General features: G+C 55.6%; 2 protein-coding genes across 4 annotated transcripts in view; one reads left to right on the top strand and one right to left on the bottom strand.

Annotated features, from left to right (window-relative positions):
• The first annotated feature begins 1,427 nt into the window (after nt 1-1,427).
• HDHD3 (haloacid dehalogenase like hydrolase domain containing 3) lies at nt 1,428-6,405 on the top strand. Of its 2 annotated transcripts, none has more exons than XM_056109516.1 (2): nt 1,428-1,561; nt 4,091-6,405. In XM_056109516.1, exon 2 carries the CDS (start codon nt 4,097-4,099, stop codon nt 4,850-4,852), a length of 756 nt encoding a protein of 251 aa, XP_055965491.1. In that variant the 5' UTR covers nt 1,428-1,561; nt 4,091-4,096; the 3' UTR covers nt 4,853-6,405. The 2 variants fall into 2 exon arrangements, with proteins under 2 accessions (XP_055965491.1, XP_055965492.1); XM_056109517.1 differs by having other exon boundaries at nt 1,433-1,561; nt 3,946-6,405.
• Nucleotides 6,406-7,611: 1,206 nt separating this feature from the next.
• BSPRY (B-box and SPRY domain containing) overlaps nt 7,612-17,066 on the bottom strand; it is a 22,879-nt gene continuing 13,424 nt past the window's right edge. For both annotated transcript variants that reach the window (XM_056109522.1, XM_056109521.1), the window contains exons 5-6: nt 9,775-9,899; nt 7,612-8,145 (exon numbers count right to left, since the gene is read on the bottom strand). In XM_056109522.1, coding sequence (XP_055965497.1) covers nt 7,619-8,145; nt 9,775-9,899 — 652 coding nt within the window. In that variant the 3' untranslated portion in view covers nt 7,612-7,618. The remainder of the gene's footprint in view (nt 8,146-9,774; nt 9,900-17,066) is intronic.

Raw genomic sequence — 17,066 nt, forward strand, 5'->3', positions numbered from 1 at the left:
CCAAATCCCCATAACCATTGATTACCTTGGCTCAGTAAGTAGGTTGCCTCTCCTCTAGCTCTGCACTGCATTCCTCACACAGAGTATTTGTCCCTTAATCTTCACCTGGCTGCCATTCAGAATTTGCTCCTCCCTAATCTTTTCATCCAAAGAGGCTTGCTGTCACTTTTCCTGAAACCATTTGCCTTTACTGCCTCCACAGCCCTTATTACCACTTGAACTGTGTTTTATTTACTTGATTTTGCCCTTCGTGTTTGATGAAGGCAGGACCCGGTAAATGAGGTTGGCATTATCATTCTTATTGTACACTTTGCATTTTTCAGCGTTTTTGAGAAGATCATGATTTTTTTATTATTCACCAGAAGGAAATTAGAAAGCAGCTAGGTTATTGCAGATGACCCTACCCTCAATAAAATGATGGGATCACACACGTTTGGTAGGAAAAGTAACGGATCAGAGATGCAGACCAGAGAGGTTCGGCGCCACGCCCCAGACCACAACATACTCTCCCGGACCGCAATCCTGCTTCTCCCAAGCCGACCTGGGCTCCTCTTGGGACGTCTGGATCCAAGACAGGGAGAGGGGTACAGGAAAGGCAGGGAGAGAGCAGAGAGTGCAAAACGCAGAGACTGAGGGTCACGGGTGGGAGCCAGGGCAAGTGGGGAGGACCTGCAGGAGGAGCGTGGAGCGGCAAGGCCGGGGGGAGGGGCGGGAGCGCGGACACGCGGATCTGAAGGTGCGGGCTCCCAGTCCGGCGGGAGGTGACGGAAGGGGCGCGGGGGAGGGCGCAGAGGGGCGCGGGGAGGCGGGGGGAAGAGGGCGCGGGGTGGAGCAGCGGCGGGGTCCTGGGAAACGCGAGCGAGGCGCCGGGGGACGGGAGGGCGGGTCTTAGGAGAGGGGCGTGTCCTAGGAAGTCGGGGGCGGGTCTTCGGGGCGAGAGGCGGGGTTTCAGGACAAGGGGCGTGTCCTAGGGGCGGAGCTGGGAGAATCTCGCGGGAAGGCGAGAGGCGGGGTCTCGAGGGCTGGGGCGGGACCTCGAGGACGGTGGACGGGATCTAGAGGGCGAGGGGCGTGCCTTCGGGGGCGGCGGTCTCGGCTAGAGGATGAGGGGCGGGGCCTCGAGGACGCGGGGAGGAGTCTCGAGGGCGAGGGGCGTGTCTTCGAGGGAAGAGGCCTCGGCTCGAGGGCGAGGGGCGGGGCCTCGAGGACGCGGGGAGGAGTCTCGAGGGCGAGGGGCGTGTCTTCGAGGGAAGAGGCCTCGGCTCGAGGGCTAGGGGCGGGCCTCGAGGGCGAGGGGCGGGGCCTCGAGGACGTGGGGCGGAGTCTCGAGGGCAAGGGGCGTGTCTTCGAGGGAAGAGGCCTCGGCTCGAGGGCGAGGGGCGGGCCTCGAGGGCGAGGGGCGGAGCCGCAGGCGAGGGGGCGGGCCTTGGGGAACTGGCTCTCCGGGCCCGGGGACGCGGCGCGGGTCTCGGCGGCGGCTGAGCGTCCGCGCGCCTTCTGGAGCCGGCCTGTCGCTGCGGCGGCTTCCTGCGCGATCGTGAGCGGCCGCCCTCCCCAGCAGGTGGGTTCCGGGCCTGGGGGGCCGTGGCCGAGCCGCCGGGAGGTGACTTGGGAGTCCCGGAGTCCCTAGCACCTTCCCCGCCGCTGGCCACGCCGCCCAGCGTGAGCGTCGCCCTTACCGCGTCATCTGCTGGACTCCGCGGGCAGCGGGCCCTGGGCCGGGCAGCGAGGGCCAGCCGGCCAGCCGGGCTGCCGGGCCAGACGTGTGGACAAGGAAGGGGCGCGGCGCCGGCAGCGTTCGTTCTGGCTCGGCGGGGCTAGTGTGCCGCGGTCGCGGGCTTTGGGGATGGGTCTCCCAGGGCCCCTCCGGGACTCGGATGATCAGTCCCTTGCCACGCTTCGGACGAGGCTTGTCCCCAGTCTCCAGCCACGCCCCTCCCTCGGTCCCAGCTGCAGTTGGAGCTCCAGCTTCCCCGTTTGTGCTGGGTCGCCTGGTTAGGCTCCTGGAAGCCCATCTCGGAGGAGAGCAGCAGCGGCGGCCTCGGGGGCAGCGCAGGGGTCGTGGGGCTGGCGCGCGCGCTTTCTGTGCCTCCCACCCGGACTGGTGCTCCTGTTCGGCAAAGACGGGCCGTGGTCAGAGAGCCCTGGAGACAGGGGCTCTGTGCTCTTCTCACTTGCCTGTTGTCCTGCACGTTTCAGTTCCCTGATGTCAGATTATAAAGATATACATATATATATGAACATATAGACAGCACTGGGGCTGGAGCGATAGCACAGCGGGTAGGGCGTTTGCCTTGCACGCGGCCGACCCGGGTTCGATTCCCAGCATCCCACATGGTCCCCTGAGCACCGCCAGGGGTAACTCCTGAGTGCAGAGCCAGGAGTGACCCCTGTGCATTGCCAGGTGTGACCCAAAAAGCAAAACAAAACATATAAACAACACTGTTCTCCCGTTGTTCATCGATTTTGCTCGAGGGGCCCAGTAACATCTCCATTTCGAAACTTGTTACTGTGTTTTTGCATATTGAGTACTTCACGGGTAGCTTGTCAGACTTTTCCTTGCAGATGAGATAGATACTCTCGGCAGCTTGCCAGGCTCTCTGAGAGGGGCGGAGGAATCGAACCCGGCTTCGCCGGGCTGGCTGCGCTCAAAGCAAATGCCCTACCGCTGTGCTATCGCTCCAGCCCATATATAATATATAATACTATTTATATATTATATATAATATAATGGGCTGGAGCGATAGCATAGCGGGTAGGACGTTTGCCTTGCATGCAGCTGATGTGGCCGACCCGAGTTCGATTCCTTTGCCCCTCTCGGAGAGCCTGACAAGCTACTGAGAGTATCTCGCCCACATGGCAAAGCCTGGCAAGCTCCCCGTGACATATTCGATATGCCAAACACAGTAACAAGTCTCACAATGTTACTGGTCCCGCTCGAGCAAATCTACGAACAACGGGAGGACAGTGACAGTGACAGTATAATATAATATATACATACACACATATACATATATATGCATATATATATATACACATATATCTAATCTAGGGGCCCGAGCGATAGTACAGCAGATAAGGTGTTTGCATCCAGATTAGATTTCTAACCCCATATGGTCCCCCAAGCACTGCCAGGAGTGATCCCTGAGTCCAGGGCCAGGAGTAAGCCCTGAGCACAGTCACGTATGGCCATAAGCAAAACAAACAAAAAAATACCATAAAAGTTTGATCAGTAGAGGCACTGGCCAGACAGTCTGGAAGGTTGAGTTCTAGCCCTGGCCCTGCTGCTCAGTCACCTGTGACCACAGTCAAGTATATGCCTGCTCCCTCTCTCTGTTTTCTTTGCCCTAATAGACAGTTAGTCAGAAGGTCTGCACTGACCCTTGTGTCTTTGGCCTTGCTAGGAGAAATAGCAACCATAGTCATTGTTTCTTCACCTGCAAGGCCCTGCCAGGTCTGGCATTCCAGGTACGTAAAGCATCAGGTAAGGATCTCGGTGTTTCAGGACCTTTGCATATGCTGCTTCCGGTGCCAGGAGCACTTCACATCTGTTGTCCTGCCTGGTCATTCTTCAGACCTCCCCCTCCTCCCTTCAGACTTCTCTTACTTTGGAAGTTCCAGTGGAGACTGGATCCCAGGACATCCATTGTCCTGAGACATGCTGTCTTTCTTACACTGAAGTATTAGCGGTGTTCTTTGCGACCTGTGCCCCTCCTTCCCTGATTGCTAATGCCTGCCCCTGCTTTCACACAGGCTGGAAATCTCATCTCATCCCCAACGTCGACTTGTAATAGGGACTTTGGAGTTTGTCGTGGAGGGAGACGCAGGATTCAGAGCGAGGCTTCTGGCTCCCACACAGGGAGCTGGCAGCTGCACAGGGCACCTTTGGAGTTTGACGCCAAGGCCTGACCTTCTCCCCACGCCCCACTGTGCCTCTCGTTCCAGGCTCTCAGACCGTGCAGAGATTTCCCCGCGGCGGGCATAGTGGACCCATAAGGCCAGCAAGGGGAGGCGTTCCCACCGGGGCTCTTGCCTTGCTCGCCTTCTCCCGAGGTGGTCGTGGGGCAGACGTGACCTCCAAGCCCTGCAGACCTCCATGGCGCACAGGCTCCGGATCCAACTGCTGACCTGGGATGTGAAGGACACGCTGCTCAGGCTCCGCCGGCCGGTGGGGGAGGAGTATGCCAGCATGGCCCGGAGCCACGGGCTGGAAGTGGAGGCCACAGCCCTGGGCCCCGCCTTCCGGCAGGCTTACAAGGCTCAGAGCCTCCGCTTCCCCAACTACGGCCTGAGCCAGGGCCTCAGCTCCCGCCGCTGGTGGCTGGATGTGGTCCTGCAGACCTTCCACCTGGCAGGGGTCAGGGATGCCCAGGTGGTGACCCCCATCGCGGAGCAGCTGTACACGGACTTCAGCACCCCTGGCACCTGGCAGTTGTTGGAGGGTGCCGAGGCCACGCTGAAGGGGTGCCGCGAGCGGGGGATGAGGCTGGGGGTGATCTCCAACTTTGACCGGCGACTCGAGGACATCCTGGTGGGGCTGGGCCTGCAGGAACACTTCGATTTTGTGCTGACCTCCGAGGCTGCCGGCTGTCCAAAGCCGGACCCCCGCATTTTCCATGAGGCCTTGCGGCTGGCTCAGGTGGACGCAGCCGTGGCAGCTCATATTGGGGACAATTACCGCTGTGATTACCAGGGCCCACGGGCAGTCGGCATGCATAGCTTCCTCGTGGTTGGCTCTGGGCCCGTGGACCCCCTGGTCAAGGCTTCTGTGCCCCAAGAACACACCCTGCCTTCCTTACCCCTCCTCTTGCCTGCCCTTGACCACCTGGAGGCCTCCCTCCCCAGGATTTGAGACCTGGGAGGGAAGCAGCTGCACCCAACAGACGTGGAAGACAAGGGCCCCCTTATTTGCTGATTGTGGCCTCTGCCCTTCTTCCTAGCAGTCTCTGCGGCGTCTTCTGAATATAAAGCAGTGAGTGTGGGGCCTGCCACCCTGCCCCCGCAAATCAGCCCCTGGACTCTGAGATGTTCATGCCTTCCACCTGGGCTCCACCCGGGCTGCCCCTCACCCACAAGATGCAGCCGGGGCTCAGCTAGCGTCCCGAGTGGGCACTTTCAAAGTTTGTTTTAGCTGCGGGAGCGGAAGCACATAAGTAAACCTTCACACGCAGCAGAGGGAAAACACGAGCTTCAAGCCCTGGAGCCTGGAAAGTCAGGGTGCAGCGCTGAGCTGGAGAGGGTCTGCGAGGCCCACAAAGGCAGGAGAAATTGAACCTGGCCTGTCTGTTAGGGACTGTGCTGGAAAGCCTTAAAAGTGGGGGGTAGGAGGTGTGAGGAGAGATCGTTTAGGGCTAGGCAGGTGCACCACTGACCCCTGAGCCAGGGGTAACCCCCCCCGGCATGGAGCCCAAAGTAGCCCCCAAATAAAGAAATTAGGGGGTAAGTAGCCTTCCCAAGGCCCCAGTTCATCCTGAGAGAACTAGGGTCCAACTGAGACCCTCTTCATCTAAAGCCCTTTGACCACCCCTGGGATGGCCAGCACCGAGTCTCCTGGTCATCGCTGGGAGCCCACCCAGGGCTGGGCAGAACAGGAAGGTGTGCTTACAGGCACTCTCGGGTAGCATGGGCTAGGAGAGTCCAGGGAACGGAGATCAGGGTGGCAGAGGGGCTGCGGGAGGAGTCACCGGAAATGGAGGAGGTTGAGCTTTTAAATTCCACCTTCTTGGCCTGCCGGAGATAATACTGGACTTACTCACTGTATGGCCAATGTGGTTGGGTCCCTGACCACCTGGATCCGAAGTCTTCCGGGCACCACCAAGAGTGGCTCCCAAGCGGAACTAGGAGCAGCCCCCCGCCCCCCAAACACTGTTGGGTATTTGCCTGGTGCTGGGCAAGGGACAGGGCAGGTGAGAAAACAGATGGGCACATCCGGTTTACAATACGGTACCAGCGTGTCGGGTAGACCCTGGAGCTGGCATTTAGTTGGGCAGATAAGGGGAAGAAGACTCACTAGACAAAAGGCAACCAGGAAGTGTGGCATCAGGCCCCGGGGTGCCAATAGAACACTGGGCTCTAGCTTTGGTGTGTGGTCAAAGGCTACATCCAGGTAAAGGCTGAGAAGCTCCTTTCTGACTCAGCCAAGCCTCTTTTGGGCATGCCTACCTCGTGCTTGATGCCAAGGCCAGGTGAAGACGTGAGTTCCATGGATGTGGGTCATGAGCCATGGGCATGGGCTTGGCTTAAGGACCTTGGAAATCAACTCAACCCCAATCACTTGCCAGTGGTCTCCATGCTGGATTCATCCTTCCTGGTGTTTCAAGTACTGGGCAAACTTCAGAGTGGGCAGAGGTCGGGACGGAACTCAGCAGTGGGCACTTGTCTCAACTGTGTGAGGCCCTGGGTTCGGTTCCCCCTCAACCCTGCCCCCATCATTGCAAAAATAAATAAAGTGGGGACGGCTCCAGCCTCCATCTTTGGGCCCAGGAGCCCGCGGTGGCCAGTGCCAAATGCTGCCCGAGGGCACGGGGTGGCACCTGCTATTCTGTGTGACCTTCCCAAGAGGAGGGCGGGTGACCGTCAGTCCCAGGACACAGAGCCCTGTCCCCAGGCTCTTGTGGCTCCAGATGCTTAACTGCCACCCCACTGATTTCTGGGCATGTGGGTGCGGGAGGGACGATGGCAGCTGGCTGGCAAACGTGTTGTCTGAGCTCCAAGCTGGCACTGGAGGTGGCAGGCAGGCCAGCACGCAGAACACACCGGTCCCGACAAAGAACTTGGCGCTGATGTCAATTTGTTCATTCTTCCAAACCCTTTAATCACGTACATGTTCCCTAAGGCTGGTTCTCCTCTTCCCCCTGCTCTGTCTGGCTGGCAGCCAGTGCCCCAGGTCTCCCCTTTCTGCCTAAGACAGTCACCTGGGGGCTTCATCCGCAGCAGTGTGTGTGGGGGGGCTTTATCCCTGGTCCCACCATGGGCTAGAGTGCTAGCTGGCAGAGCAGCTGCACCAAACCAGGCTCCCCTGGGACTTGTGCAGGCCTGGGCAGGGTCGGCACGAGAACCTGGACCCACCAGGCCCCCCAGGCCAGCCTGGCAGGACTTCTAACGTCTCTTCTAAAGAAAGTGTCCTTTTGTCCTTATGTTATAGAAAACGAGTGTTTCTCTGCGTGCCCCTTTGTGAAAAGACCGGGGAAGCACGGCATTGGGGGCTGAGTCTACCCCACTGGGCCTTTGGCCCAGGAAGTGCTCCCCGACCGCTGGCCGCTGGTCACTGGGACAAGAAAATGCTGCTCCCCGGCCGCCACACACACCCAGCCTGTCCACCCACTGTCTGTTACCAAATATATCTGTTGCACGCTCGCTGCACACCAGCCCCATGCTGGAAGCTGGGGACCCCAGGGTGGGCAAGCCAGGCCCCCAGAGGAGCAGACACGTGAAGACTCTGGGGGACAGACCTAGGGAGTAGCCGGCGGCCCGGAACGCCCAGCCCGGATGCGAAACCGTCCCCGCCCAGCACCTACCCCCACCAAAACCACCACCAAGAATGCCCGGGGCATCCTGGCTGCAGCCAAAGGCGCCGGGTGGAAGTGCCCACGGGAGGGCGGCGGCGGGGCGGGCGGGCTCAGCGGGCGATGGAGATGGCCTGGTCAGCCACCGCGAAGACCGGGAAGAGCGGCCCCGGGAAGGCGGCGCGGTGGGCGTGCAGCAGCGCGCCCGAGGCCGCCTCGTAGAAGAGCAGCTCCTGCGCCTGCAGGTCCAGCAGCACCCCGAGCCGGGCCGGGGGGCGCAGCAGCCCCAGGGGCTCGTGCTGGCCGCCGTGCGAGAAGCGGAACTCCTGGCCGTAGCGGGAGAAGACCCAGGAGAAGGCGTTGTGGCCCAGCCGCGCGTCGCTGCCCGGGCCCTTGCGCGGCAGCTGGCCCAGGGCCACGCCCACCTTGTAGGCGCAGCTGTCCCGCACGTCCACCGTCCAGGCGTGCAGGCCGGCCTGGAAGGCGGTGGCCGCCAGGGCGTTGGGCCAGTGGTCGAAGCGCTGCGGGCCGTCCACGCACGCCCTGGACCTCTTGGCGCTGAAGGTCAGGGTCTTCCGGTCGGCTGACAGCTGCAGCAGCGGGCTGGCCGTCCTCTCGTCAATGCGCACGTCCTCTGTGCCTGCCGGAGAGCGGCCGGAGTGAGTGGCCGGCCCAGGCAGCGGCACCCCGCGGACACAGGCTCCTCTCCCGGGCCCTCAGTCCCTCCTCTACAGATGGGGGCTCAGAGCAAGACTGAGGCCAGGGTGGGGTGTAAGGACCAAAGGAGAGGACACTTGGGAAGTGCCCAGCCTATACCCCTAGAACCTGAAAGGGGGGCTGGGGGGCCACAACCCACATCTTGCAGAACTGCAGGGCGGAGGAGGGGAAGTCACAAAACAAAACCAGAAAACTTGGTGACAGCTAGAAGGTTCCAGATGCGCCAAGACCAAACATCGAATTCAAACTCAAAGCAGGTGTGAAGCTGAAGTGCTGGTGGCGGCTGGCACCTTTGCTACGTATCTCAAATGAAAAGGGGTCACAGTGGGAAACGCTTAAGAAGCCCTGACATGCACCAAGTGCTCCAGAAATCGTAGCCGCAACAGCTATAATTCTGGTGTGCAAGCTCCTCTCCTGGAGAGTCAGAGCAGTAAGTCCTGAGCTGCCCAAGATCACACACGGAGCGGGCTGGCCCGGCCAGAGAGAAGGGCTCGCCTTTGTCCCTGCCTAGGGTCTGGCCCTGCTCACACCCTCTTCCAGTGAGGCACGAGCAAGCTTGGAGCTCGGGATGTGGCCCCTGGTGGCTAGGGAGCATCAGAGAGGCAGTGCCCAGCCCAGCCCTGCAAGTCAGGTAGGAACAGCAGAATTTAGAGTGGACAAGCTGTAGCCTGAATGAACCAGGAGAATATTCCCTGGGGGAGAGGAAAAACTGAAGGGACGAAACCAGTCCAGGGATGCAGAGATAGTATGAAGGTTAAAGTCCTTGCCTACCTCATGGTTTGGCCTGCTGCAACCCTGCTTGGAATTCTGGTACCCCATATGGTCTCCCGCCCACTGCCAGGAGTGGTCCCCCTCCCCCAGCACAGAGGCAGGGTGTAAGCCCTGAACAACACTGGATTTGGTCCGAGCCCCGCTCCCCACCCCTCCCTTGAAAAAGCTAGTCCACAGGCTGGAGAGAGAGCACAGGAGTAGAGCGCTTGCCTGGCCTGCAGCTGACCCTGGTTCAATCCCCAGCACCCATAAGATCCCTCAAGCACTGCCAGGAGTGATCCCTGGGCACAGTGCTCCAGGTGGGGCCCCCAAATCAATCAAAATAATAATAGCAATAAAAATCACGAACATGAGTTCTAGAAACTCTTGTCCACGACAGGAGCAGCCTGCTTGGAAAACAGGAATTCTGCGAGGCAGGCGGCCGTGTCCCATTGACCTTGGCAGCCTCTGTCTGCTGTGGGGCCAGGCCCAGCGCCGGCCTGAATTGGTGAAGTGACAGGGCAGGTCCATGTCTCAGCCCAGCTGCTGGTCAGCAGACGGTCAGTTCTATATATGTAGAGAAGCTTCATTGCCAAGAATCAATCACGGGCTCGAGATTATTTTAGATCCACCCACTGGAAGGACCCAGCCCTTGTTCCTCCCGGGTCCAAAGCCTCCTGCTAACAGCCCTGACCATCCCCACCCCCAGCAGCATGGGCTACAACAGACCACAAGCCCCCTGCATAACCTGGCAGCAAGCCCCACAAGGCCAGATGCCCGGCGGTACCCCAGCGGCTCTAACCTGAGAGGGACCCCAGGACAGCCGTCACCCAGAGCTGAGTCAGCAGCGGACTCCGAGTGCACTTCTCATTGAAGTTCAACTTCTCCGATTCTTGGGGATCCAAAATACCCTCAGCTGCTTCGGTCCTTTGTTTTGCAGGAGAGAAAACAGACAGGAATTCAGGTGGGGTCTGGAAATGGATCTGGGCCCATATGGGGAGAGGGAGGAAAGCAGAGCTAAAATCCTCTGTGGCTTGTGAGACGGTGCGAGGGTGGGAACACCACCCCCATCTGAGTCCCTGGCACCACATGTGGTCCCCAGAGCACTGCAGGCACAAGGGTTACATCCCGTCAAGCCCAATTTGAATCCCCGGCATCACACATGGTTCCCTGAGCACAGAGCCAGGAATAGGCCCTGAGCATACTGCGTGTGGCCCCCCTCCCCCCCAAATTATTTTCCCCCACTGAAGAGAGCCCAAGAATGGCACCTAACCCCCCAATAAGAGCTACCAAAAGGGAAGGGGGCCATCCTGCCAGTAAATTCAGGGCCACTGCTGGGGTCTCTGCTAGGAAGTGAGTGGCAGGGCTGCTGGACCATCCTGCTCAGGGGCAAGCACACCTTCCTGCAGAACTCACGGGAGAACCCACAAGAGAGGGCAGAATGGACAGCCGCTCCCCTGCTCTTTGTTCTGTGGTCATTCTGGCCCAAACCCAGCAGGTCTGGGGGTCAAGGGGGAAGCCAGTGATGTTCATGATCAAACCCAGGCATGTGCTCAACCACTTGAATCACATCCCTGGCCCCTTCTCTGCTCTTCAAAGGCAACCCCCAGAATTCCACACCAGCTGTATTCATCTGTGTGTGTCTAGGTGCCACCATTCCCACAATAATAAAAAAGGGGGGGGGGAAGAGGTAGAGAGAGATCTATCCCATCTGTGAGATTAAAAGGAAACAGTAAGGGAAGAACAAATGGTCAAAGTCATCAAAATTAAAGATTGAGTCTATAGAGTGCTCGGGCACTGGTACAATGGGTGGGGAGTTTGCCTTGCATGTGGCTGATCACCCGTTCAATCCCCAGCATCCTGTCTGGTTCCTTGAGCACCACCAGGAGTTAATTCCTGAGTGCAGAGCCAGGAGGAACCCCTGAGCTGGATATGTCTCCTCCCACCCCCAAAAGATTGTTTATAGAAATGAGCTTAGGGCTGGAGCGATAGCACAGTGGGTAGGGCGTTTGCCTTGCACACGGCCAACCCAGGTTCTATTCCCAGCATTCCATATGGTCCCCGGACCACCGCCAGGAGTAATTTCTGAGTGCATGAGCCAGGAGTAACCTCTGTGCATCACCAGGTGTGACCCAAAAAGCAAAAAAACAAAAAATAAGAAAAAATAAGAAAGAAATGTGCTTATATTGGGGTATAGTGAGGGGGGGCTCTTGGGAAACTGATGAAAAGAAGAGGGGGGTGGGGTGGTATCTTATATATGCATGGAAAGTATGATTAACAGTCATGTAAATCTTGGTACCTCAATAAGAATGGCAAAAAAATTTTTAAAAAAGCAACCCCCAGTCAGGAGGGACAGTCAAAGGCCTGAAGTGTAAGCAAATGGCCACAGGTTCTACAGAGCTTGTCCCCACATAAGCCAAGTGCAATCTGGGTGACACTGCTGGCCGCGGGCGGACCCCAGCACCGAAGTAGGTGTGTGTGAGAACCAAGGAGGAATGTGGCCCCTGGTGGCCACATGTGTGAGCACAGCAGCAAGCCCGGGGGAGCACCAGGGCCACAATGTGGGCACCTAAGCTGGAGACCGAGGCGCCTGGTGGACACATGGGTGGCGCCACGACTACCGGGAATGGAAACGGAGTGCACAAGCGCCCTTGCCTGGTGTGCAATCACCAGCGAGCGCCACAGCTGGGATGCGTGAACATTGCACAGAGAGGATGGACAACCCTGGTCACCGCAGCAAGAACAACAATAATGAAGGCAATGATGGAGAGAAGGGGGTGGGAGCAAAACTACACATCTACACACACGAACAGAGAGCTGGGTTCTAGGAATCTGAGATTGGGAAGTGGAGCCAGCTCGATCAGACGGGTCATGAAATAGCAAGCGTGTGTGTGTGTGTGTATGTGTGTGTGTGTGTGTATGTGTGAGCATGTGTTTACACACATCTGCATATGCATAGGGGACAACGACAGGAAAAGTAAGCACACGCAAGAAGGGATGGTCAATCCTCACCCCCACCATGATCCCTCACCTGCTCCCCACATCCCCAGCACTATGGTTTGTGTTCTCATTAAAACACACGCATACACACACACACACACACACACACACACACACGCATACACGCACGCATGCATGCACACACACCAAAAAGAGAAAAGGGGCTGGAGCGATAGCACAGCAGGTAGGGCATTTGCCTTGCATGTGGCCAACCTGGGTTCGATCCCCAGCATCCCATATAGTCCCCCGAGCACTGCCAGGAGTAATTCCTGAGTGCGTAATCCAGGAGTAACCCCTGTATATCGCCAGGTGTGATCCCAAAAAGAAAAAAAGAGAGAGAGGAAAGAAAATGGAGCTGGAGAGAGAGCTCAATGGGCCAGAACAAACTTCCAGTTCACCATTCGGTGACCTGGGCGCCACCAGAAGGGACCTGAAATACAGAGGTAGGAGCAGCCCCCAAGGACCACCAGGTATGGCCCCCAAACCCAAACCAAACACTTAGAAACAAGGGTCTCTGAGCAAAAGATGTAGGATAACACTGGTTTGTCCTTTCTGTCTTGCCACAGGGAGCTTAGGTTTACTGGGTTACTCCCATCTCAGTGCTCCCACTCCTCTGTGTTTACTTGTAACTTCTTTCTTTGTACTCAGTTGACTTGTAAATATTGTTTTTCTCCTCTCCTTAGTCCAATAACTTAATTAACATCTTAATTCTACTCTTAATATTAGTTATTTTGTATGGATACAGTAAGAAATACATTGAGCCTGGAGGGTGGCTCTCCTGGGGACCTCTACCTCAGACTCAGACTACAGTGCTCAGGCCAGATTAATCTTTCCTAACCCTAGCAGGGTCCGAACCTAGTTATTACTTTTCGGATCATGACAGAATTTGTCCACGACCATGCTCTTAACTTATAGTTAAGCATCATGGCACTTGGCCAGGCCCATTTCGATGCCAGGGTACCTCTCTGGGTCCATCCAGTCCCTCGTCGAGACCCTGCTTTTGGGGTGCTAGGAAGTAAGGGCAACTGAGGCTTAGGTCGAGAGAACAGACGTCCAGGAGGTAATATTATCTGGAGTCAATCAATTCCCAAGTTACAGAAGCAGAGCATTAACTGTCTTCCTGTGCCCATACAAAAAGGACATTGCTCTGAATAAACTATGCAAAGGACTTAAGGAGAAGAGAAAAAGCAATATGTAAAAATCAACAGAGCACAAAGAAAGAGGTTACAAATAAACACAAAGGAATGGGAGCACTGTGATGGGAGCAACTCAATAAACCTAAGCTCCCTGTGGCAAGGCAGAAAGGACAAACCCATGTTCTCCTACAGCACTGAGGCTCGGACTGACGGTCCTGAATGAAGACGATCCTGAGTTTAACCCTGCGTGCACCCCGGGCGCTGGTGCAGTTCCAGCTGCTCAGTTCTCTGCAGTCCCTGGCACTGCAGCCATTTCCAACGGTACCACAGCCACGTTTGAGAGTCTCACGCAAACACAGTGGCCCTTGGCATGCGCCACAACTGAAGAGAGGTGCCAGCACCCTGCTCAAGAGGCGTGGCTTCTGGTAAGCTGCTCTGAGAGCTCAGCAGAGGCGCCTCTACAGTAACTGCACCTTGGCCAAGAGGGTGCCCTGGGGTGAGCACTTGAGCAAGCAAGACCAAAGCAGTGCAAACCTCAGTGAGCACTGTGGCCGAATATACGAGCACCACAACCTCATGCGTGACTCCAGTGGGCACTGCAGCTGCGAATGTACAAGGGCGTCAGAGAGAGGGGGCGGGGGCGCGGTTAAGGCACTCGCCTTGTATCCAGCCCACTGGGTTCAACCTCTGGCAACACAGTCAGTCCTTGAGCACTGCCAGGAGTGATTGCTGAGACCATGGGGTGTGGCATAAAAAAGAGCAAAAATTATGAAACGAAAAGACTTAAGGAACATCTGTATAGATGGTGGTGGTCAGGGCTGTGGCTTGGTGGTAGAGCATGGCCTTGCCCTTGTGAGGCTCTGGGTTCAATCCCTGCTCCAAACACGCATGCAGGATGTGCAGAAGGGAGGCGGAGCAGGAACACTGAAGATTTTGAGGGCTGGAGAGATAGTTCAGTGGGTAGGACACTTGCCTTGTACGCAGTCGACCTGGGTTTGATTCCTGGCATCCCACAAGGTCCCCAGAGCACCATCAGGAGTAATTCCCGAGTGCAAAGCCAGGAGGAATCTCTGAGTACCAAGGGGTGTGGTCCCCCAAAACCCCCCCAAAACAAAATAAAACAAATATTTTGAGCACATCAGAGCTGGAGTGATGGTACAGTGGGCAGCATGATTGCCTTGCATGTGGCTGACCTGGGTTTGATTCCTGGCAATGCATCTAGTCCCCCAAGCCCTGGCAAGAGCAACTCTTGAGCACAGAGTCAGGAGTAAGTTGTGAGCACTGCTGGGAATGACCCAAAACCTTCCCCACGAAATATATTAGAAAATATTTTGGCACCCTTTGAATGTGGATCATATATTAGATAAGGATATTATATCAAATCGTATTTCCTGAACTTGATCATTATTCTGAGTTATGTACAAGAGTATCTTTGTTCTTGGATGATACATGCTGAAGCATTAAAAGATTATAGTTTCTGCCACTTCACTTTCCTGTAAGCTAGAAATCAACTTTCCCATATACACTTGGCAGTACAGGAGAAGAGAGACAAGAAGGGAAGCAAACCGAAGAGGAGGTCAACAATATGTCCTTGGAGGTGACATTCACTTTACCCATCTTGCCATTTTTCTGTAAGTTTTAACTATTTCAAAACAAAAATTAGAAACTGAAAAAAAATTTGTTTCAAAACTCAGATGAGGAGAGACAGACAGTACAGCAGGCAAGGTGTTTGCCTAGTATATAACCAATCCACAGCACCAACAGGAGTGACCCTTGAGCCCGGGGCCAGGAGTAAGCTGTGTGCACCACTGGGTGTGGCCCCAACCAACTACCCCCCTCCCCCAATCACCCCCTGGAAAATCTCAGGTCAGCTTGGCACTGTGCATAACTGAAAGTGAAGCAGATGTGTGGGAAGGCTGTAAGAATGGAAAGAGGGGGTGGCCAAGCACGGAGGGTGTGGGTCTGGGGGTTCTTTGGTGTTCTGACACAAAAAGATCCTCAGATAGTTTGATGAGTTACAGGTCAGCAAATATAAATTTCAAGTTCAAAAACAAAAAAATAAAACAGGGGCAAAGAGACAGTACAGTAGGCAAGCAAGCCGCCTTGCGTACAGCTGACAGGGGTTCGATCACCAGCATCCCGTATGGTCCCCTGAGCACCACCAGGAGTGATTCTGGAGTGCAGGGCCACGAGTAGCCAGGTGGTCCCCTAAGCACCACCAGGTGTGCCCCAAGACAAAAGAAAACCCAACAACAACAATTAAAAAACTATGAAACTCACATACTCTCTTTGTTTGGATTTGTTTGGTTTGGTTTGGGGGCCACGCCTGGCTGTGCTCAGGGTTTATACTCCTGGATCTGCATTCAGGGATCTCTCCTGGTGGGACTCTGGGAACCATATGGGATGTCAGGGATCAAACCTGGGTTGGCGGCATGCAAAGCAGCCAAGGCCCTATCCACTGAACGATGGATCTAGTCTCGCCTTCCCCACATTCTCCCCTCCAACTCTATATAAGAAAGTCCTCAAGACCTCGGCTGTCAAACTAATCACTCGAGGGAAGGGGGTGGGAAGAGGTGATGAAGGCTCATTATTTTATTTTATTGCTTGGAGGTGGAGCATTGGGACACGCCTGGCAGTGTTCAGGGCCTGTTCCTGGCTCTGTGGTCAGGAATCACCTGAGGTACTCAGGGGACCATATGGGATTCTAGGGATCAAACCAGGCTTGGCTGCATGCAAGACAAGCCACTGTACTCTCTCTCTAGCCCCTCAGTTTTCATCTTAAATGCTATGTTTTTTTAAACAATAGATTTTTTCCCCTCTCATGCACATGTATTGTGTATGAGATAAAAAAAAAAAAAAGTTAAGTTGGGGCTGGAGCAATAGCACAGCGGGTAGGGCGTTTGCCTTGCACGCAGCCAACCTGGGTTCGATTCCCAGCATCCCATATGGTCCCCCGAGCACCGCCAGGGGTAATTCCTGAGTGCAGAGCCAGGAGTAACCCCTGTGCATCGCTGGGTGTGACCCAAAAAGCAAAAAAAAAAAAGTCAAGGGGGCTGGAGATTTAATACAGCGGGTAAGGCACTTGCCTTGCACATAGCTGACCCAGGTTTGATCTCTGGCATCCTATATGGTTCCCTGAGCCTGGCAGGAATAACCCTGGAGCACAGAACCAGGAGTAATTCCTGGGTCCTGCTGGATGTGACCCCAAAACCAAAAAGTTAAGTCTAAGAGTACTGGTTTATAAAGTTAATTTCTTTCTTTCTTATTCTTTTGTGTGTGTGTGTGTGTGTGTGTGTGTGTGAAATTAGATAATTTTTCTGGGAACATATTTAGAAAGAAGTGAGGGGAGAGAAAGAGAGAAGTACATATTTAAAAGAGAACACAGGCTTTTCCAGAATAGAAAAAAGCAAATATACACAGAGACAAGCAAAGTAAATACATGTTCAAGGGATAACACAGGCTTGAAGAGGGAGCCTGTAAATTTAATTTCTTGAAACCAAAGATGTGAGTTAGTGGCTGAGCACAGACTTTGCATATGCGAGGCTTCAGGTTTAATTCCTGCAAGCGTGCGCGCACGCGCACGCGCACTCGCGCGCACACACACACACACACACACACACACACCTCCCCCCTCCATCAAAATAAGAAGTTTCCTTATTTGGCAAATTTTATCTTCTTGACTGCTTTCTCAAGCTTTTGGCTGTCCAGGGCCCCAGCAGGGCCTGGCGTTTGAGCTTGGCGCTTTCACAGCGAGAACGTCAACTGGGCGATTGTGCGACTTGGGTGTCTAAGGCTCTTCCATCCGAGAAAGGTTGAGTGCGGGAAAGAACATGGAAATTGGACAGGTGTCAGGTGTGGGTCCGAGTCTCAGACTCAGTCAAAGTCTGAGGCTTTGGCACATCCCCTCCCTTTTCTGTTGGGGTGACTATGCAACTGTGTTTGTTGTTGTTTTTATTGG

This window comes from Sorex fumeus, unplaced genomic scaffold, assembly GCF_029834395.1.
Source record: "Sorex fumeus unplaced genomic scaffold, SorFum_2.1 ptg000285l, whole genome shotgun sequence".
Classification (NCBI taxonomy): domain Eukaryota; kingdom Metazoa; phylum Chordata; class Mammalia; order Eulipotyphla; family Soricidae; genus Sorex; species Sorex fumeus.